The 22088-nt window shown below is 41.5% G+C and overlaps 1 protein-coding gene across 1 annotated transcript in view; it reads right to left on the bottom strand.

Moving 5' to 3' along the window:
* Positions 1–22088, bottom strand: part of CRB1 (crumbs cell polarity complex component 1) — a 117528-nt gene that overhangs the window by 64255 nt on the left and 31185 nt on the right. Inside the window, 2 exon segments of the mRNA XM_068406628.1 lie at positions 2419–2614; positions 8610–9194. Coding sequence (XP_068262729.1) covers positions 2419–2614; positions 8610–9194 — 781 coding nt within the window.

Genomic DNA, 22088 nt, shown 5'->3' with positions numbered 1-22088 from the left:
GAACAACTGGCTCCTGCAGTCTAACAGACCAAAAAGCATAAACTTTTTACTACACTATTTAAGTGTATATAAGCAGAAACTTCTGGCAGGTCAGTTTATTACTAGTGTATGGATTATTCTTAAATCAAAATCAGAGATGACTTAGACCAGGTGGCATTTGAATTTAGGATATAAAAAGTAATGAGGAAGATATGAATCAGAAAAATAATTTTCATTCCGAGGTATGTTCTCAAAACAGAAGTCTCTTTCTTCTGCTGTATTTTTCACACGTTTCCTCCATGTGCCTTCAGTTCGGTGCTGTTCAGCTTGGTGGTGAAAGATTTTTTTCTGCCTTGGTCCATGCTCTTTTTCCCTTTAGTCCAGAATCATGGAGCAGGGAGGAATATTCGCAACTCACTGCTTAATGTGAGGCCCCACCTGCCTGCCTTTTTTCTCGGGTCTTTTTAAGTGTTTGACATCGCTGTCAACCTTCAGGGATTCTGGAGGGTGCCCTGCTTGTGGGCAGGCTGTGACTGAGTGAGCAGACGGCTTTTTGTATTAAGAGTGATAAACTTAGATACTCTACCTAACATATTTTTTGGGTTTCTTGTTTGATGTTCTCACAATATGCAGAAAGCAATACGTGCAGATGTTCTCTCCTATGCAATCAACAGAGCATTGAAGGTCCTGGGAATATTTCCTATGGAAAAAAGGCTTGGAGCATGCTGAGGCATCCCCTGTGCCTGTGCACACCAGGTTTCGTAGGTCCACCTAAGGCACTGCTATAAATCGTTGAATTTAAATAAAAATGTGCAATAATGTGAAACTTTTTTTAAGATATCAAGTTCTACTTTGTTGCATTCATGAAACCTCACTGGAAGAATCGGTCTGCAATTTGGGAGAGAATTTGGTTTGGTGTTCATATTTATGGCTTTAAATACTAAATCTGTCACCTCGCATATTTCTGTGAGAGCTGGTGGCACACAGAAAAGCCTCAGTTGTACTGTAGCAATAGTGAGAAAAGGAAAATTACTGTTTAAAGACTACAATTCTTCATTTAACCCAAAAAATACACAAAAGGAAGGAAATTGCTAGGCACCCTTCTGTTTTGAATTGCTTTGTTGTCCGACCCTTTTCATCATGTAACAAATGTGAAAAAGCTCCAATCGTTCTCCAGATATCCTGCAGTATTACAACCCAATTAAAATTGCTCTTACATGTACCTCAGCTTTAAATCTAGGAGAAAATGAGTGGGATTAAGTCTGGCCTGAATGAGCATCCCAGTTGCTCACCTTGTGTGTGCATCCTCAAAAGCCTTGCAGGTTACTAAGTGTGTCTGCTGTGAACTAGCCCGGTGCAAGGTGACCTCCCTCTCCCTGCTGTCATGCTTTAGCTGCCCTGGAAAATAGTAAATTGTTTAGTCCTGTTCAGAGTCATTCAGCACTGCTGAAAAGAAGCCCCACAGGGCTGACGCCATGTCACTGCACTGTACAAAAGCTCATTCCCAGAACACGTTCTCTTTCCCCCTCTCATTCAAGGCAAGCATGCCTTTTGCTGACATGACTTTTTGGACTGATTTTTGGGGCACTAAAATCTTCAAAACTGCTTTATGAACACTGGAAAATACACAATAGAGGACAAATCTTATCCTGGCGAGAGGAGCGCCTGCATGAATTCACTTATGAACTTTCAGACTGAGTTATACGTATGTATTTTTGGTTTGGGAACCTCGTGCTGAGCATGCAAAGCCACTATCAATGAATGAATGCCAGAGCTCTGGCTGCCTGGGCTGTGCTCGGACCTCTGTGTAGGGCTATTAACAGTAGGTGGAGAAGCTCACTTTTCTCTTGCCTTGTATTCTCTTTTTTATTTTTTTTTTTCTTTGCCCATGGACTGCAGGTTGTTTTGAATAAGAAGCTGTTGTCCTATATGCCTGTAAAGTTCCTGACACAGTTCCTAATGATATCTATTACTATGGTTACTATTATTACAGTTTTTCTCTGCCTCTCTTTTGTAATGCTTCTGCCTGTCGGTGTGGGCAGCTGCTGTTGGCAAATTCAATTTTATACACTCTCACATCTCTCTTGGAAACTAAAGTTTGTCAAGCATTAGAAAGAGATTTCATCTCTAAATAACGGTCCTCAGGGCCAGACAAACAACATGTTGTAAATATTTAAAGTAAAAGTACAAATGTGAAAAATGTATTTCTTGGTCAGTCTTTGCCATAAATGTTTTGTTGTCCTATTGGCTCTGACACCAGACTTGCATTTTTTTAGTCCTTTTAAAATTTAAACTGAAACTAGTGCAGGATCAAGGAGTGAAATCCACAATTTGAAATGAAATCAGGTACCTGGCAGTTCAGGCTCTTGTAGCATTGCCGTCTGCAGACAGGCGCTAATAACACCTCACATTAGCGTTACCCGGCTGCAGAAGACATACCCGTTGGCATCGTCTATGCACTGTCCCCCGTTGAGGCACGGCTGGCTGGCACACTCGTCGACGTTGGTTTCGCAGAGGTCGCCGAGGAAGCCTGGCACGCAGGAGCAGGCGAAGCTGCCCAGGGCATCGCGGCAGGTCGCGCCGTTCAGGCACGGCTGTGATGAGCACTCATCTATTTCCAGCTCACAGTTTGTACCTTCAGATGCAAAGGAAACAAGCAAACCCCAAACTTAGTTAGTTTTGGAGATCTCAGCAAGGACTATTTTAAGTACAATATTCACATAATTTTTTTTTTTTTAAGCAATTGCCTATTTTAAAAGGCATTTCCTCCTCAATGTGCATTGCAAGACTAGCTTTTTCAAGGCTTGGGAGAATTTACAAAAGAACAAACCAGCTGTTATTCACAAGAATAGGTAGAATAACAACTTTTTCTGTTAGCTTGAACATGGAAAAGAACAAACTAACTTTCAGATTATTCAAACCATGCTACTATCCTATTTATATAACACAGAAGTGACTAGTAATTTAATGACCTCAGAAGAGTCATTAAATTGGCAGGGGGTTGGACTAGATGATCTCCAGAGGTCCTGTCCAACCCTAACCATTCTGTGAGTCCCTTTAAAGCTGCACAGTTAATTGAATTCATTGGGAAGCTGTCTGTTTAGCTGTGTTTTATTGCTTAATTTTTTTTAAGATTTAGCAATGTGTAAATAAATCAGTCTATGATGCCATGTTTGCAACAGGTCAGAATCTTGGAGCTGCTCTTCAGAGATAATTGATAGAACTAAATCAGTTCTAACATTAGTTTACAGCTATTTATGATAGCTGGCAGGTTAAATATACGCTCCTTTTTCTTATCTCTAGCACAGTCCAGGAGGCATTAAGAAAATTTCATAATTAACGCCTTGCAGCTCCTGCTTTGATTATTTCAGAGGTTTGTATGCTTATGCACTTACTTAGTATTTTGAGTAATAGAGTGATATTTTTTTAAATAATTTTCATCTGCCAAGTCAATTTGTTTTAACAGCTACAGTATCAGCCACAAAACAGATGCAAAATGGCAAATTATAATAAAGCTGCTGCTTTTAAAGGGACTTCCTTATCTTTTATTTGGCTTCCCAAAGTAGCAGTAGTATTGTAAATAGTTTTCAGGGGAATTTCCTACTTGAAAGAGAATCTACAGCCCTGAGAGTGGGGTCCATTTTTTTTCAGGGGTGAATTTTTTAGTATAAGATGATGGGTCAGGCTTTCAAAAGATGGGAACAAACATGTTTTGATGATGGGTATTACCTTAGCAATTTATGTAGGAGATCACCTCTAATTCTTTCTTTATGCTGTTTTTGCCAGCTCTGTACTGCTGTGAAATTTGTACATTCTAACTCAGAACATCTTTCTCAAAACACTGAGATTGCTAATATTTAGCACAGTTACTTGATTACTAATTTATTTTGTTCCTTTTGAATGTAGCATCTTTGTTTAGAAAAAGAAAAACAACCCCAATCGAATCCATACTATGGACAAATTCCCGGAAATATCTTAGAATGCCAAGACAAAACTTGAGGATGTTAGCTCTTAACTACTTTTCATTGTATTTAAATATTAAAGTGCAAGTTGATTTTTCCAGTAGTTAAGAAATATTACTGCTGTAATTGTAGAGAATAGATTTTTATAGTTCCTTGAGACCACATATAGAGCACTGGATGGGTGAAGTTGCTGGTCCCATGCCTCCAGTTTAAGGTTCACTGATGAGCTAGCCACTACTTTCAGCGGGAACTTGCCGTGAGACCCAAGCACAGGAACGCTCTCGTATGGCTTTATGGTAATGTACATTACATCCAGATATAGTGAGCAATCCCTCGGTGGTCATTGCCCTGTGAATTCACTGTAATTGTAAACAATGTGTTTGCAGAAGTATGTCTAGTGACCGTAAATCTGCCAGAGCTTGTTAACAGCTTACTGCGAACACTAAAAATCATGTGACAAAACAAGCCCTGTTCAACCGATCCTCAGTTCAGCCAAATTTAAAACTACAGGCCTGAGAACAGCCTGACGATTAACACGAGAACATAGCATTGTTGTTTTGGTTCACGTCTTTAATCTATCAAGCCCAGTAACCTGCCTTCGGCAATGTTGCCTCGGAAGAAAACCTCTCTCTGTGTAATGCATCCAGCCACTGCAATACGCCATGCAAACGGGGGGAATTCCTAGCCTCTACTGAATCTGCTGCCAGGCTTTCTTATATGTGAAGAAGAGATGAAAAGATTAGCTCTGCGTTTGTGCCTCAGTCTAACATTCTGTCAGAAATATGCTGTATGCCAAATATCATATGCCAGAAAGGAAAAAAAAGCACCAAGAAGCCACGGTTATTGCATGGGGCGACAGCATCAAGAGCCAAGGCATCCTGTCCTAGAGCAGGCAGAGTGTTTCAGCAGATACTAAACTGCACAAGTGGTTTGAATTGAAAGACTGGGAAGGTGGATATAAGTGATATTTATAACTTTTGCGGTTTCTTTGAAGAACTAAGATTATTTCTTACACTGCTTGCTTTTCGAATAAGTCCTACTGTGCACTCCTTTGTACAGCCCCAGTCAATAAAAAGTAAATGCAGGCAAGGATGAAAGAATACAGCCAACATTTTTGGACTTGCCTGCCTACAGATATATTGTAAAATCACCTTCTGCTCAAAGATGCTAGAGGTTTGCAGGCTCAGTGTAGTTCCAGGTGGATCTGCGTGTTCTTAGTATGGCTGGAAATTGGTACCCAGGTCACCTCTCCTGCACTGCAGTGCTGTGCTCGGGCACAGCAGGTACAGAAGACTGTCCCCAAATTCCACAATCTGTACACAGTATTCTTATGTGCCATCATCTGGATGGCAAATGTCAGACATCTATTTTCTAGGCACCAGCTTTTAAAGGGCAGAAAAAGAGCTCATAAAAAATTAGACAGAGGGAAGAGTTCAGTTTCTTGGAGCAAGACTTGTCCTTTTTGCACACAGGTCTGTGCTAACCACCAGTTACCTGTGGGCATGCACAGACGTAAGCTGCTATGGGTTTTACAACACTGCACTAACCAGCCACAACCAGAGAACAGTGGGGCTAAATACAGTCAAAGGTTTTTGTGCCGGGAATTTATGAACTGCGACAGGCACTGTTTGGATGTATGTGCCCTTGTCTGATCTTTATTTTGAAAACCATTTGAAATGTCGACAGTACTGCTGGGCTCCTCTCATGTCAGACTCTTGCAGTTAAGAGTCTCAGCAGCAAGCTGACAGCCTGGGTGTGAGGCAGGAGTGTTGGTTTGAAATGTGAAAGCTGGAGAAGGAAACAGACTTTCCACTTTGTTGGCCATTGCTGTTGGATGGATGATGCTGTTTGCTATTGATATCCACAACGCTACTGCACTGAACTTGTTGGGAAGCGAGATCTGCACTTGAGATACTTCATCCCATGGTGGAGGCTGCAGTACCTCTGCATGCGTTTCAGTGCCTAAGAGTTATGATGCATCTACTCTAAATATTTGCATGGCGTACATCTTATTGATAAGAATACTGCATGAGAACTTAAAGATTCATCAGGAATAATTTCCTCATGTTGTACAGAGTTCATCCCAGCTGTGCCTACACCCTAGTAAAAGGTATTGCACCAAGAATAAATCCAGCCCATTGTACCTATTGCGTCTGTCATTGAAACACTTTCTCTTGCTCTTGTCTTGGGCTAAGACTGGGATTTGGAACTGCCACGCACCCCTGATAGTTCACACTAAAATGTTCACTGGCAATGGAGGACTGGCTTCAACTGTGTCCAGCAAGGTGATTAACATACCTAGTTGTGGGTAATAACAGGGTCTTATACCATGCTCTGTTGGGGTGAATTAAAAGCAAGTCCAATTAGTGCAATGGAGGAAAAAATGCATTTGATTAAGGTAGCCAGCAAAACTTCAACAAACCAATTGAGCTTCATTATTTAACAGCTGCGTGACACATGTCTTGTAAATAATTTCACACATGCATAGCATTATCATAGAAACTGCAGATTTCATGCTAGATTTTCCAGCCTTTGGCTGTTGGTGCATTCTAACCTCTTCCATTTGTGTAAGAATAATGTGTGACATTTCTCAGCTATTTTAAGAAGTGCTGCAGCATACCAATCGTACGAAATAGCAGTCATCGTCCATGAAACAAGTAGCAACCACAGCCAGTAACTCAAGCACTTGGTTAACATTACTGCTGTGCATTTACTGTACGTTCTCTACCTACATATCGAGAGAGATAACCTTTTTAACATCTTAGGGAAAAGAGATGAGTCTGGATGACTTCCCACAGTAATTCATAGTGTCAGGCCGGGATAATAATGGTTGGCAAGATCCCCTGACAGAGTAAATGAGAGTTTTTATTACCAGTGGGGACACCTCAGGGCTTTCATCCAGTAATCCCTCTGGCTCGTGCGTTTAGCACAACTCACAGCAAGGTGCAGAAAACAACAACAAAGAATGCTTCTGATAAATCATTTTGTTAAGTAGCCTTTAAAAGCTGGTGTTGTACTGCTGAAGGAACAGTCTGCTACTTCTCCATAGGATTATTATGATTAGTCTCTTTGCTGTTGGAAACAGTGTTGGAGCTGTATGTCAAAACACTGCCCCCTCTTCTGCTTTGTATTTTAGACCTCCTCTCCTTCCTTGGTTCTCTCCTCATTTCTTCACTCTGCTTGTGCTGAGTGTGGAGCACTCAGTGACATTGCTGGCTTTTTGGTGAGAGTAGGGAGCATCAGCCTGGGAGACAGCAGCATTTCATGATCAAAGTGGAGCGACTCCAGCAGAGTGAGTTTCCTCCAGCAGTTTGTGTTGATCTAAATCTTCATTTCTTTTCGTTTGGGCTTTACTATTTTATCATGTTTTCTCGCTCTTTGTCTCTAAGGTGTATATTCTGTCTCTTTCAAACCGAGTTCCCAGGCTATGGATCCAGGCCTGGACCCCACTAACAGTGCCAGTTAAACAAATACAGTTTCCTGAATACAACGGGAGGCCTGCGCTGAGCCTGATCATGGCAGGGTAACCATGCTGGTTGTTAATAGGTTTTTCCTTCCTTCTGCTCTTTGGCTTTCCCCTGGTTGTGTAGTTTTCTCCTCAGCTGGCCTGGGCTCAGACACCCGCTGGCAGCAGCGGGGTGGCGGGAAGGTAACAAGCTTCCTTCAAATAACATTCTCCGTGCTCATGAGGGATATTAACTGAGGGCTGGCTTCCAACGAGTGCTGTGTCAGACAGGGGAAATCTGCTTTTACCTCTGACTTCCCCTCCTGCATGGGGATTTGGGGATGGAGCTGTAAACCACATCTCTTATTCATTTGAATCACTTGAAGCAATAGCTGTTTTTTCCCCCTTTTGCTGTATGACTCTTTTTTTTTTTTTTTTTTTTCTCTCCTTTGCTTACCTGACTGGCAATCCATCACTAAAATGCCTCCCCTTTTCTCCTTTTAATGATTCAGTGTGCTACCTCTTGCAGTCCTACCCCTGAATACAGCTTTGAAATTGGAAGGGAGCTGTCTCCCGCAAGGATTATATGCTCTCCAGTAGAGGAAGTAGGCAAGAAAAATCACACCCGTACCTTAAAAATGGAGCCATATAAAATGGGATTATCAAAAAATGGGCAGTTTGGGAATCTGATAATAATTTTCTTTCTATTTAACTTACATAATGTTCTAGTTGCAAATGAGCCCTCTTCTTTTTGGGAAGGGCAGAGGAGAGGAAGTTAACGTGAAACATGTAGATTTAAGAGTACAGTTTGTTGTGATTAGCAAATCAAAAAAGTCTAATTAGATCTAATTTTTAACCCGATCAAAGATAGGTTTTTGTCTGAGGACGAAAAACTATGTATAGCACTCTGAGGACAAGCATTTTGAGAATCTTTCTTTTAAAAGGAAAGTTAACCCTGCCCTGTGACATAGCTTGATGTTCATGAAACTGCTCTGTAGTTTTTGGTAAACGTGAGATTTCTTTAATCCTTCTCTATTTGATATCAGTAGTTCACCGTGCTAAGGTGACCCATAAGGCACCAACAGTCACTGGTGCCAAAGCTGAAGGCAAGGTGGTAATACAGATATGACTAAATAAGTGCGTGTGTGGGGAAGTTGAACTTGGAACATGAATTACAATGGTTCTCCACGACGCAAAGAAAAAGTTGTTTCAATTGTGCTTACCTGTGTACCCAAGTGGACAGATGCAGTCATACTGCCCTATCTGGTTGAGACACGTTGCCCCGTTCAGGCATGGATCTGACACACATTCGTTCACTTCCAGGTCACAGTGCTTGCCTTGGTAGCCTGGGACGCAGTAGCAGGAGTATTCATCAACCCCATCCCTGCACACCGCTCCGTTGTGACACGGTTCAGAAACGCACTCATCAAAATCCATTTCACAGAGTGTACCTGTGTATCCTGCGCTACAAAGGCAGGTGGGCCCAGCCAGGCCATTTTGGCAGGTGCCTCCATGCTCACAAGGGTTTGTGTCGCACACACTGACGGCTATTTCACAGGTAGGTCCATTATACCCAGCAGGGCACTCACAAGTAAAACTGAGGTTTCCAGCAGAGCTTAAGCAGGTAGCGTTTTGAAGACAAGGGTTTGAGAAGCAAGGATCAGAGGTTTTATTGCAGAGTTCCTCCACGCTGTCCACTGATGAGTCTGCACAATGGCAAGTGTCGTCTTTATGACCAGCAACACATGTAGAGTTCTTTTGGCAAGAGTTTGACAGGCACCTGGAATCATTCCCCATGCAAAGTGACTCTAGAAAAGAAGCACACAAAATCCTGAGGACTTCCACAGCACTGGGAGTAACCAAGAGTGAAAGAAGTGCAATTCTTAACACAACTGTGCTTCAAAACCAACAGCTCCAGTTGTTGGCTGTCGAGAAGAAAACAGGGCTGGCAACTGTGTGATACATAGTGGTAGACTAATAAATGCAAAATGAAAACAATTATGAAAATATGAGTAGGTTGTAATTTCCTGTTCCCGCCTCTTCCAACAACCATGGCCTGGAGTGTCAGGATTGCTTAACACTATATTAAGAGTACAGTTGCAACAATATTGGAGGTTATCAACAGATATCCAACAATATGGAATGCATTTAGGTATATTTAAGAAAAAAATTTTTTTTTTTGCTAGAAAAAGGAGTTGAACCACATTTTACAGTTCAATGCCACTTTGTATTCTTTTGTGGTGGAAGTTTTTTGCATTAGAGTTCAACAAAGCTAAATGACTCAGGTGCAGTTATAGCTCAAGTAAGTGGTTCAAACCATCATGCACTTTGATTTTGAATTTGACAGCTGTACAGCATTTCCACCACAAAGAATCTCCCAAACAACTGAGGTTCAAAATAGCCCTCTGAGAGCCTTCAAGCCTCTGAGGCTGGAAGGACATGGTGAACATGGTGTAACCATGTTCCTTACCCTCCAGGAACCGAGCTCCTGGCAGTAATTAAAGGCCACTTGGAGTTGCCTCCCTGCTGTAAAGATTGGCTGACAATAACAATAGCTACTTCTCATTGCCCAGTCGAGGAGGAGAGAGATGTTACCAGCATTGTTCATAACCAACAACTGAGAAACACTGATAGACTTACAGCTGTGAAAGTAGTGAAGGATGTTCTTTCTAGTAAAAGAAAACAAGAATTTTGCCATGAAACTGTATAATTTTTAAAATCATGATTAATTGTCGCCATAACAAAATAAATAGCTGTATTCAGATAAGCATAGCACACATATGTAGGTATATACCTGCTGCCTTAAATTCAGTGTTAGGCATACTAAGCAATAGCAGCAAGGTGCCAAGTACTGAGTGCCTGAGGTAGGTGTGTTGACCCTGGGCTGAATCCTCTGCAATCACAGCTTCACTGCCAACAATATCAAGTGAGCTAGTCTGAAGCTTGTGTACTTATGTGTGCTATAATCAGGTCTCCCACATGCAGCACAGACATAGGTGAAGAGTGCAATGGGGTTATATTGATCACTAAATTAATCTCAGAATATCATGTTTCTTCTGTCATGACTTGCCATTGTTTTGTTATGGGTCAGTGGAAACAGTGTTAATCCCCAGCACTCATCCTACAACGTCTGGGAATTTTGTTACTCACATATAAACTGACTCAAGGCTGTGGAGATGGTAAGAGCCAAAGGGATGATTGCAAATGGGCTGTTTGCTGTAGACCTCTATCTTGGTCTAAAGGTCAAACTTTTGAATGCTGAGGAGAGGCTAGTGGAAGAAATCCTGAAGTTGCCTCCAAATACTGTGCTATTAAAATGAAACAATGGCAGATCAAACCTCATAGACAGTGATTAATGGAGAGAAGAAAGGCAAGTAGTTATTTACTGACATAAACCACCAAGAAGACAGGGACTATATAAATACTGACCTAAAGAGCCAAATGCGTGTATAGTATTTTAATTCCTACTGACCAAATTGGAAAATCCGATCTGAAATATAAAAGTTCTATCCAGTACGATTTTTTCTTTTGCAACTGATTTTCACCACGTTATAAGAAATCCTTTACTGTATAGTGAACATCGTAATCACATTAGAAGTCTGATGGTATTCAGATGTTTCATTCCTCAAAATATGAGGGTAAAACTGTAAACAAATATTTTGTGTATTGCTAGGAAAAAAAACCCTATTTGTATCACGGGAGGGAAAAAAAGCAGTCATATCTTGGCCAAGAACCTATGAAATAAAGCTGAGTGTTCCTTTAGGAGAGAAGGTAGTGATTTAGAAGGGAAAGACTAGTGGGCTGGAGAATGAAAGTTGCATTAAGTGATCTATATGATAGTCCCATAAACATCCTATTTTCTTCTGTTGGTTTATGCTTTTATTCTGGAGTCTTGTTTGGAAGTACAAAGGGTATGTGTTTTCTACAGCAGTTACTTGAAAATGAATGGCAGAACAGTGTATGTTTTTACAAACAGGGTGTTGTGGATGAGCTAAACTTCTTGGAGAAATTCAGACACGTCTACCATCAGTCTCTAATTTCTTCCTGGTTCTTGGAACTGAGATTCAGGAGGGTGAACACAATAGCAAAGGAGATGGGGCACAGAAAGAGAAGCAGCATGTAGAGATGCTTATCAATAACTGGGGCTAGACCAATGCTGATAAAGCCCTGGGACAGATCCCTGGCTGGCTGGGAAAGTGAGAGGCTAGGGCTGGTCACTTGAGGATAACCAGCCACTGGGGATTGTCAGAGCATACAAACTGGCTGATGAGGGTGCGTTTTCATAATGTGTATTTTAATACATAATATAATTTAATCTGTTTTTTTCCCAGGAAGGGGAAGTGGAGGAAGAAAGCCTCAGAAGGCTTTACCAGCTTAGGAAAGACAGCTTATGTAGGTATGACACTATGATAATAAATGGGGAGGTTGGAAAATTTATCTGTGCTTCATTGTTGTGGCTCCTGACTTGAGGTGTAGACAGGAGCGGCAGTGCCTCTGAGAACAAAAAGCACCAGTCTGAATGAGCTCCATGCTCATAAATACGTGCATTTACCAAGTCAAATACCTAACTAATACTTGTTTGAACAAGCGGAATAGAGATTTATGTAGTAACATTGGTATTAACAGCGACATCATGATTTAAAACGAACTAACTGTGGTCTTAAGGATTACATAGAAATAGTTTCTTGATTGTTTCTTTTGGGGTGTTGCATGTATAAGTAGAACTTGAGCAATGTTTTTGTTTGAACTATTCTTAGCTGTTGTCATGCTCATATATACCAGAGATGCAGCAGAGAAATATCTAGAAAAGGTATGGTCTCTTCTTGGTAAATATTATCTTTATTTAATGCAGGCTAAGATAGACCTGGTTAAGAAAGCAACCGAAACATTGATTAGCAGGAGGAAAACTGGAGATTTACCTCCTGTTCTTTGAACGAAAATAGGACAAAAATAGTACTTCTGAATTAGCCTGCCTTTAAAATTACCATCCCCAAACCTGTTAACATTCATTTTTGCACTGGGAGCGGATATTTCATCCTAATACGGTGTCAGTTGCACTTCCCCCAGCTCACACCTCTCACTGAATGTAAAATTCAAGACATTGGCCAGAATGTACTGACTTGCTCCACCGTCAGTGTTGTCATAGACCTTTCTCCCCTTCAACACACCCTCATGCGTGTTCTGATGTCCTAGTTTACAGAATTTTGTATGTTACCCATTTTTTAGTGTCTTTTCTTTAGCTTGGATAATAAAGAGCTTACTGCAATCTATTACTTACAGTAAAAATGAGCAAAACTGAGTTCCTTAGGAACTTTTGCATCCCACATTTTTCTTGGGATTGCACAGCTTTAAAGAGCTTTCCTTTCAGTCTGTCTACCTACTTAAAAATCCATTAAAAGTGCATGTTTGAAGAAACGTTGCAAATTTGAAGAAATTAACTATGATTAAGTTATAACATTATCTAACTATTGTACTGTGTAAACTGCAAGAGGTGAGGCCAATGATTCAAGTGCTTCTTAAGTCAGACCACTGTGACATGAGAAGCAATTTAGTTAATTATTACTGCTTTTCCAGTGATATTTTGCATGCAGCAACTCAATTTGCTGTAATGACTGTGTGTGAGAGAAACTGAAGCATTCACCAGTCTGCAGGTTTGATAGCAACATACCAGCTTTGAGCAGGGGTTAAAAAGCATCATAGCTCTCTGAGGCAGTAATAGTGGATGGAAAATGAGAGGAGAGAAAGCCCTAACAGCACAGTCTGTAGTGAAGGCAACCAATTTGTCTCCAAGGTGACACCACAATGGGAAATACATGAAACAGAAAACCTTTTCTAGATTTTTAACTAGTATCTTAATTTCAACTCCTCTGGCTTTTATAAAACAAACTTCTTATGCAGGAATTGCCAATTTATTGACAGTTCAATAAATTCATTACTCCCTAGAGGAAGCTTTTGTCTGATTTGTACTACAAGTTTAGAGCAAAGCAATAAAGCTTTTGGAGTTTTATCTTCATTCTAATGCACTATACCATGGTTTTTATTATTTCTACAGTTATGGAGGAACACAAGAGTTCTGAAGGCCTTAGCAGAGATGTAATCACTGTTGAGTTTTAGCTTACTTGTGATTTAAAGGCTAGGAACAAGAGTTTTTGTTGGGGATGCTATACAGTAGTTTTGCCCCAGAAGCAAAACTGCATCTCAAAAAGGTTATCATCAAAGGGTATGCAATTATCATACTGTGGCTATCAAATGGTACACAGTTCACCAGGACATTCCCACGATTTTTTTGAGAAAAGCCATTTTCCTACGTGCTTCAGAAAATCCTTGGATCCTGGACTGCTGGTTAGAGCACCATTTTCCACCTAGTTGAGACTGCTGCTCTGGGGTGATGTGGAAGGATGGATTTGGGAACCTATTGAGCTACTGAGAGCTATGTGGCCATGAGAGAGGAAGAAGATCATAGCATATGGAAGCTGAACCACCCTGTGCTCTGCGATGTGATGTGGCAGACTATGGTGGTGTCTGATGCAAAGGCTGGCTCAGTTTGAGCTCATGGTTGAAGAATATTCTCTACTACATTTGCAAAAAGAAGGAGGAAAAGTTTCAGTGTTTTCGGGGGCTTAATTTTTGGTAAGGTTACAGAGGGATAACCTGAAAAGGCCTCACGTTCTAGCTCAAACATGCAGAGGAGTCGTTTTCGCTCTTAAGCAATTAAGGTCACTTCAGGAGTGACTTGTTCTGACATAGTCTTAAAACTTTTATGTACCATTAGAAAAATGGAAACAAAATGGTGATCACTTTGGATTTACACTGACTGACACTTGAGGTAATTATCAATCTCTTTATAAACATTTGTACATTAATCTAATTATGAGATGAATTAGTGCCAAGCGTTTTACCCCATGGTTAAATCCTTTTGATGCAGATGAGCTGTTTGGCAGTAAAATTCTTTGCAGTAAAGCTTGCCATCTACTGGGAAATCAGCAGTACTACCAGAAACGTGTCAACACCTGCATCTTAGAAGAGCTGGCGCAAACTATTAAACATAAGAAATGCTGTGAAAGATCCAGGTTTTTCCTCTTGGATAAGCTTACTTAAATTCATTACAGTGATGTTGTTAGTGTATGAATCATTGAGCTTATATAACTAATCAGCACTAAAAAGGCATTATTTTGGTCTGGTAAAGACTTCATATTGATCAGAAGCCACTGAAGTGATACAAACCAATTTGTGTGTTGGAAGTGCATGACAATGAGCATAGGGGAGGGCAAAATTAAATTAGTGGGAAAGTTAAACAGGGCAGGAGTTTTGAAAGGGCCAAAGCAATTTGGCACAGATCTTCTGATCCCTGATAAGGAAACTAGTGTTCCTCAGTAAGGCAGGTAATTTTAAAGAACTCATCCTTATATCTTTCCTGACAATTTGGTTGGGGTTTTATTTTTTGTTTGAATCGGAGAGCTAGAGAGTTCATGTGTGCTTTCAAAATATTCTGTTATCTTAAGCTGATAAAATCAAAAGTAAATTGATGATCCCCAATTCTGAGAATCTGATTAAGCAATCTCAGCCATTCAAAGCCCACACACAAAACCGAGCAAACTGTGCTGGGTTGCTTTTGGCAGAAATGTCTTTCAGCAAAGGCTTGTTCTTTCTGGACACGACTCTCCCTACAAGTTGGTGAAATATCATAATCAGCAGCAGAATTTAAAATCAAATTTCAATCACTGCTAATCACATTGTTATGAACTGGAGCTCACTTGACTGTGGTCATGCCTGCACTTTGCTTATCATCTCATCATGCCTGGAGGCTGCTTGTAATTCGCAATGCTGTTCTTCAAATGTGCCTCCTTCCCCTGACAGAGGACTCTCAGCTTCACGGAAGCTCTCAACACTAACAGCTTCAGGGTCTTTTACATATGCTGCAGAGATTTTTCTGACCTTCTTAACAGAGCCAGTCTATTTTCTAGAAAGAAAAACATCTATGAGAAGATAGAGAACTTCTTGTTACCCATATAGTCATCAACACTATTGAGTTTACTGTGCTTTGAGTTGTTCTTTCTTTTTTTCTTTACTTTTTTTTTTTAACAAAGAGTTATTACATCACACGTTTGAATTAAAACTAGGAAGCTACACCAGCTAATGCAGATAAAGCACTTCAAGGCAAAATCTGACTTTTTATTAATTCATACATTTTGGAAAGAAATGGATAGCAAAAAAAACCAATATGCTGATCTATGAGCTGAGAAATGAAACTTTAAAAATACTCCTGAGGAAAAAAATTATTGAATTACAATAGCAAAAAAAAAGTGTTCTTTTTTTCTAAAAAAACAATCCCAGAAAATGTGTGTTGGGTGGGGGCTTTTGTTGTTTTTAATTTGTTAAAATAACTTATATAATTGACATCTTTGTTGTGGTCAGTCACTAGAAAGATAAAATTTCATTGGGATAAATTAAGGAACTGTTGCTTCTCTTAGTGCTACTACTTCAATCTGTCTTCTGTTGACTCAACAACAGCTTCACAACTGAAGGCTTACCTTATGGTCAAATAAGCTCACTAAAGAAGTCACAGGATAATGTGACAGTAGCAAGGGTTTAGATTGCCCAGTGTCTGGGGTTAGAAACGAGAACGTTCAGTGCTTGTGTTCATTTCTGGCTTAAAACTTGCCCCTGGGATGTTAAAACAAGTGTGCGAATCTGTCCCACTAAAATATCAAGCTCTATGACTTCAGTGAGATCTTGAAATAATTAGCATTTAACTGGAAATATTAGAATATTGCCCAAGGCATTTAGTGCTGCATTGAAGAGCACTTGGCTTTGGTATAACTAGACATATCTCAGTTATTCTGCAGTGCACCATGACATAGAAAATACAGTTCATCACTATGACAATAACTTCCTTGCAAAGACAGCCTTAGAAAGTTGTGGGTGTGCATATATATTCAATCTTGATGTATCCTGAAGAACTAGGGAAGAGATGAGCACAGCTGCATAATGGATAGTGACAGAGATTGGGAGCAGATACCTTCACCATGGACTGAAAGGTGGAGATGCCGTTTGCAGATCAGCATTTGGCAGATAGGGAAGAAAAGGACATGAAACCATGCCATTCTGGATAAAACACAGCCAGGTAAGGGGCTATCTTAGCCCTTAAAATAGCTTTTCCATCGGGATTCTCTTTGAATAGATACCTTCAGTTTTTCCACACAGTTCTGATTGCCAGATTGAAGTCTCAAACTTCCTAAACGTTGAATTAATGCTATTCTACCCCTTCCCTGCCCATCTCCCAAGACATTTGTCTACCATCTTAATTATTCAATGTAATGAGCAGCTCATAGTTACTGTGGTGCCATTTCTCCTTTGCAAGCTTCACCTGGGATGGAAGTGCCAGCCCCAGGACCTGACCTGCTCTATCCACAGCTGGAATTATTACTCAGTCTGCTCAGTGAAAAAGCGTACCTGGGGAGGGTATGAACAAACTGTTGCCAAACAAGCAAGCACTTGTCATTATGTCTACAAATACTGTGGTCGTAAAGGGTTAATGCTGAATCTTTAACTTCAAGTGTGTGTCCAAAACATCCTAGCGTGTTGTTATAGAAACCACTTTCAGGCTTTAAATCTTGATTCACAATTATTACCATAGTAACCACCACTGCACACAGGCAGAAAAGAAAAAAAAAGCGCTTACATAAATATTCTATTTCTATCAAAAAAGCCAATTTTGTTTTCAAGTACATTTGTATCAGCAAAACCAAGGAAATTAAATTAACTTATTTTCTGAAGCAGGAGTATTGTATATTAGCGTAAGAGTAACAGCTGAATAGCATTAAAATTCTAAAATGTTGTTTAGGAACCACTTTAATCTTAAAGCTATCTGTGATTCAAATTACGGAACTGGTTATTAAATCAGTGTCTCCATGTCACTACTCCCAATATTTCTGCAAGCTCACACTAATTTGGTGCTGTCCCCCAAGAATGAAGGACATTGTGTTGGCTGTCATTTTCCTTCACTGCCTTTTTACCTTCGTGCCGTCCCCAAGCTCCTTGCCCTGTGAGCACTTCCACAGCAGCAGTCCTTACAGCTGTGCCGACTGATGGTACTGAACGCAGCCACAATTCGACAGGCTTTCCTACGAAGCAGCCGTGCAACGGCTGGTCTGTCACCCCGCGCTGAGGTGTGCTAGTTCAAAGGCACTTGCCTGGTGTGTGCGCACACACACGGCTGCTTTCCGGCTACTGCCAGGGTGGTGGAGAGAAGGGAGGATGGGTGCAGCTCATTAGCTCATGAGTTGTGTTGTCAGCAGTGGACAAATTAAACAAACATTCTGAAAATGAGGTAAATGCTTTCTTTACTTCTAGCAGTAAATATTTTGTGGCTCTCACTGCATCATACCCTAGTGTCTGTGCTGGGAACAGGAGGAGAATCAGTCCCAGGAGCTCAACAGGGCTCCTAAAGATTGAATTTGGAGGATTTTTGGTTCAACTGGACTTCAAGGCATGGTGCTACTAGCAATGTAAACAAACTGGTTTCTAATGTGAATAAAAGAATTTATCCACTGCTGCTTTACCTTTACGTTTAGCACTACAGCAGTGCAGTTTAAGTTGACAGTGCATACTGATCATTGTGCTTTTACTATGTACAGATATTTTTGTTTGTACAAGATGTAGGACAGTGGCTGATCAGGCCCAGGAGGTAGCTGATAGCCATTACAGTAAATGATGCAGACACTGATGTAGAAACTGAACTGATTTCTGCTGTGCAATCCCTGCTACTATATAAACTCTATCTGAATATAACTTTCCTCTTTAACAGTTTCACGATATGTCTCCACATTCTTATCTTCTAAGTCTCCAGAAGAGTAAAGATATGAGTCTAATGAGGTGTTCCTTCTCCCTTTAGAACTGACAAAATTTCTTTTTAGTTGAATTCACACAGCAGAATTTATTCTTAATAGTACAGAACTGGATTCCTCCACATAGGGACATGGGAGATAAATAGGCAGGTGAGCAACAACTGCGGTACATGGTGGTGGGTGTCCTTGGTGCTGTCTCTAGGCATATCAAGGATAAGAGGATCCTTAGGGGCAGTCAACATGGCTTCACCAAGGGGAAGTCATGCTTAACCAACCTGATAGCCTTTTATGAGGACATAACCCGGCGGATAGATGATGGTAAAGCTGTGGATGTGGTCTATCTCAATTTCAGTAAAGCGTTTGACACAGTCTCCTACAGCATCATCGCAGCTAAACTGAGGAAGTGTGGTCTGGATGATTGGGTAGTGAGGTGGATTGTGAACTGGCTGAAGGAAAGAAGCCAGAGAGTGGTGGTCAATGGGGCAGAGTCTAGTTGGAGGCCTGTATCTAGTGGCGTCCCTCAAGGGTCGGTACTGGGACCAGTACTATTCAATATATTAATTAATGGCTTGGATGAGGGAATAGAGTGCACTGTCAGCAAGTTCGCTGATGACACAAAACTGGGAGGAGTGGCTGACACACCAGAAGGCTGTGCTGCCATTCAGAGAGACCTGGACAGGCTGGAGAGTTGGGCGGGGAGAAATTTAATGAAATATAACAAGGGCAAGTGTAGAGTCCTGCATCTGGGCAAGAACAACCCCATGTATGAGTACAAGTTGGGGGCAGACCTGTTGGAGAGCAGCGTAGGGGAAAGGGATCTGGAGGTCCTAGAGGACAGCAGGATGACCATGAGCCAGCAATGTGCCCTTGTGGCCAAGAAGGCCAATGGCATCCTGGGGTGTATTAGAAGGGGTGTGGTTAGCAGGTCAAGAGAGGTTCTCCTCCCCCTCTACTCTGCCCTGGTGAGGCCGCATCTGGAATATTGTGTCCAGTTCTGGGCCCCTCAGTTCAAGAAGGACAGGGAACTGCTACAGGGAGTCCAGCGCAGAGCCACGAAGATGATTAAGGGGGTGGAATATCTCCCTTATGAGGAGAGGCTGAGGGAGCTGGGTCTCTTTAGCTTGGAGAAGAGGAGGCTGAGGGGTGACCTCATTAATGTTTATAAATATGTAAAGGGCAAGTGTCATGAGGATGGAGCCAGGCTCTTCTCAGTGACATCCCTTGACAGGACAAGGGGCAATGGGTGCAAGCTGGAACACAGGAGGTTCCACATAAATATGAGGAAGAACTTCTTTACAGTGAGGGTAACTGAACACTGGAACAGGCTGCCCAGAGAGGTTGTGGAGTCCCCTTCTCTGGAGACATTCAAAACCCGCCTGGACGCGTTCCTGTGTGACATGATCTAGGTAATCCTGCTCCAGCAGGGGGATTGGACTAGATGATCTTTCAAGGTCCCTTCCAATCCCTAACGTTCTGTGATTCTGTGAACCTGGGGGCCAGCTTCAGGTTTGCCTTTCTATCAGCTCTTCAGAGGCAAAGAACATGGAAAATTTATTGTGCTCAAAATCTGGAACAATTTTATTCAGGTAATAAACTTGATTGCTTATAGAAAAGATTTGGTGATTCTGCAGGTTAAATGTCTTTGTCCCAAGGATTCAATCAATACCTTTCCTGCCTGCACTGTTCCTAGGGCTTCATTAAAGCTGGCGACATCCTCGCCATGTAACTCAGTATGCAGAGCCGGGTGTGTAAAGTTCTCTCCTGTGACATGAAAGGTTTTGCAGAAATAAAGACAGAAAACCTACGTGGTTTATTTAGGGGTGTGAACTATGTTTTATACTTTAAAATGTTACCCTGTATTGCTTGCCCTTAGTGAGGTTTCTCAGCACACCTAGATTATCTGGTTTGGATGGATGGATTTGTAAGGCTTTTGTGAAAGGTGTTGCTCCTGCCTTGCTCCCAAGAGGTACAAAGATGGCAGCATCAAGCCTTTTAAAATTAATGGAAGCATCATCTGGTGTTTGCAAACCTGATACCGGAACCCAGAGAGGGGTACAAGTGGTGCTGGGGAAGTGGAAAAATGAAAGCAATGCTTGCAGTTGGAAAGATACAACCTGTATTCACAGCTATGCTACAGAGGAAGGCTAAAACATACACCTTGGAAGCAGACGCATGGCAAAATAACGAGGGAAATTGTGCCAGAGCCAAAAAGGGTTGCAGAAAGACCAAAGCATGGTCTCACTTCTCTGCATCAATGGGGGGATTTTCAGGAACACAGAGAGAGTAACACAGCATAAAACTGTCAGTTTGTGAGTTTGGGTGAAATCCAGTTGCTCCTGGTTCTGTCTGAATTCCAGATAGTGGAAACAGGGAGCAAAGGAGCTGTTGCCTCTCAAAGAGGCCAGATCTCACCTTGGGAGACACAAGGTCTCACAGCTTCTCTGGAGTCTGGAAGGAGTTTATGGCACTTTGCCTTTGTGTAAAGCAGAGGCTCCCACTGAGCTCCCGGCTCCCGCTGAACCCAGCCTCAGCATGGGGCTGGGGGGCTTGACGGAGCTGGGAGACGCTGCCCCTCACGCAGACCAGCTACCGCTGGCTTGTAGTGCTGGGATTGCATTCAGGTCAGAACATGCAAGCAGCCATGCTACCACTGTGCTCAACTACTAACGTGGGAAAGAAAAAGCAGTCAGAAATGCTGCCAATTGCTGCTAAATCTTTCATCTACTGAGCTTGGAGTAGAGGGGCTAAAGTTTAAGTACAAAATTGACTTCAGGTCCAAATTCTGTGTCCACGTCTTGTTTGCTTTTGAAAGCCGTTAGAAGGCATCCTCTTCAGTCTCCTCTGTCTGTGGCTCTGCCCTCCACTTCATTACCTCTTTCCTTTTCTTAATACGAAAACAGCACACAGCAGTGATTCTGATATACAGTAGCGCATAAAGGTGCTGTGCTTTTCAAACAGCCTCAAATGTCTGTAACACTGACCCAGGTGTGATTTCTTTCTGTGAGTCAAAATTGGATAGGCTTAAAGCCCTGATTGTTAGAAATGCATCATACCAACCTGTAACATGGGGCAAGAATTTATCTTCTGGTGGAGGATATTTTCACCTCCACTTTGCAAGTCACAGACTTCAGAAAATTAGATTTTCCCCTCTGTAAGTCACGCTTAAATTTTGGCTTCAAGAAAATATGTATCTGCTCATTGGTCAAATGTACTACACTAGTAAATAATAGGGAAAATGTTATTGTCAGGTGTATCAGGGAGGCATATGCTCATAGCCAGGTTTTGATGACTCTCAATTCAACATAGTCTTCACAAGCGCTTGTTTTTATGGCATTTGGATAACCAGAAGATCCCATCAAGGCACATCACATCAGATGCACCATATCCCTTCAGCACAGCCAAACCTCAAGCAACAAAATGCACATTCAGAAAATGATGTTTTTTAACATACTAGAACAGGGGCAAAAACCATGACAAAACACATAAGGGTTTTTATAGATCTATTCCTTTTCCCAGCTGACTTACTATGCTCTGCTTTGAAGTTTGTAAGGAAATGAATGTTTTAAAGTGTCTAGGTGCAAAGCTGTGTACTGATGTGTGCAGATGCTGAGATTGCCTCCAGTAGGTTCTCAGTGGCACAGCTGAGAACTAAATGTTGCTGAAGCCAACAAAATGCAGTGGAACAGCAAGATCAGCTCCAGCTTCAGCATCACGCTGATATCCATAGCCACCGGAGAACATGCTGTCCCTCCAGGCTTGCTGAATGCATAGTCCTTTTCTCACACAATTTCAGTTTCATACTATGTAACACTACTCTCATATCAAAATCATGATGCTGCTTCTCCTGTCTCCCCA

The sequence above is a fragment of the Nyctibius grandis genome, chromosome 8, assembly GCF_013368605.1.
Source record: "Nyctibius grandis isolate bNycGra1 chromosome 8, bNycGra1.pri, whole genome shotgun sequence".
NCBI lineage: Eukaryota > Metazoa > Chordata > Aves > Nyctibiiformes > Nyctibiidae > Nyctibius > Nyctibius grandis.
Note: the sequence above shows the minus strand (reverse complement) of the source record. Positions and strands in the feature narration are given on the sequence as shown.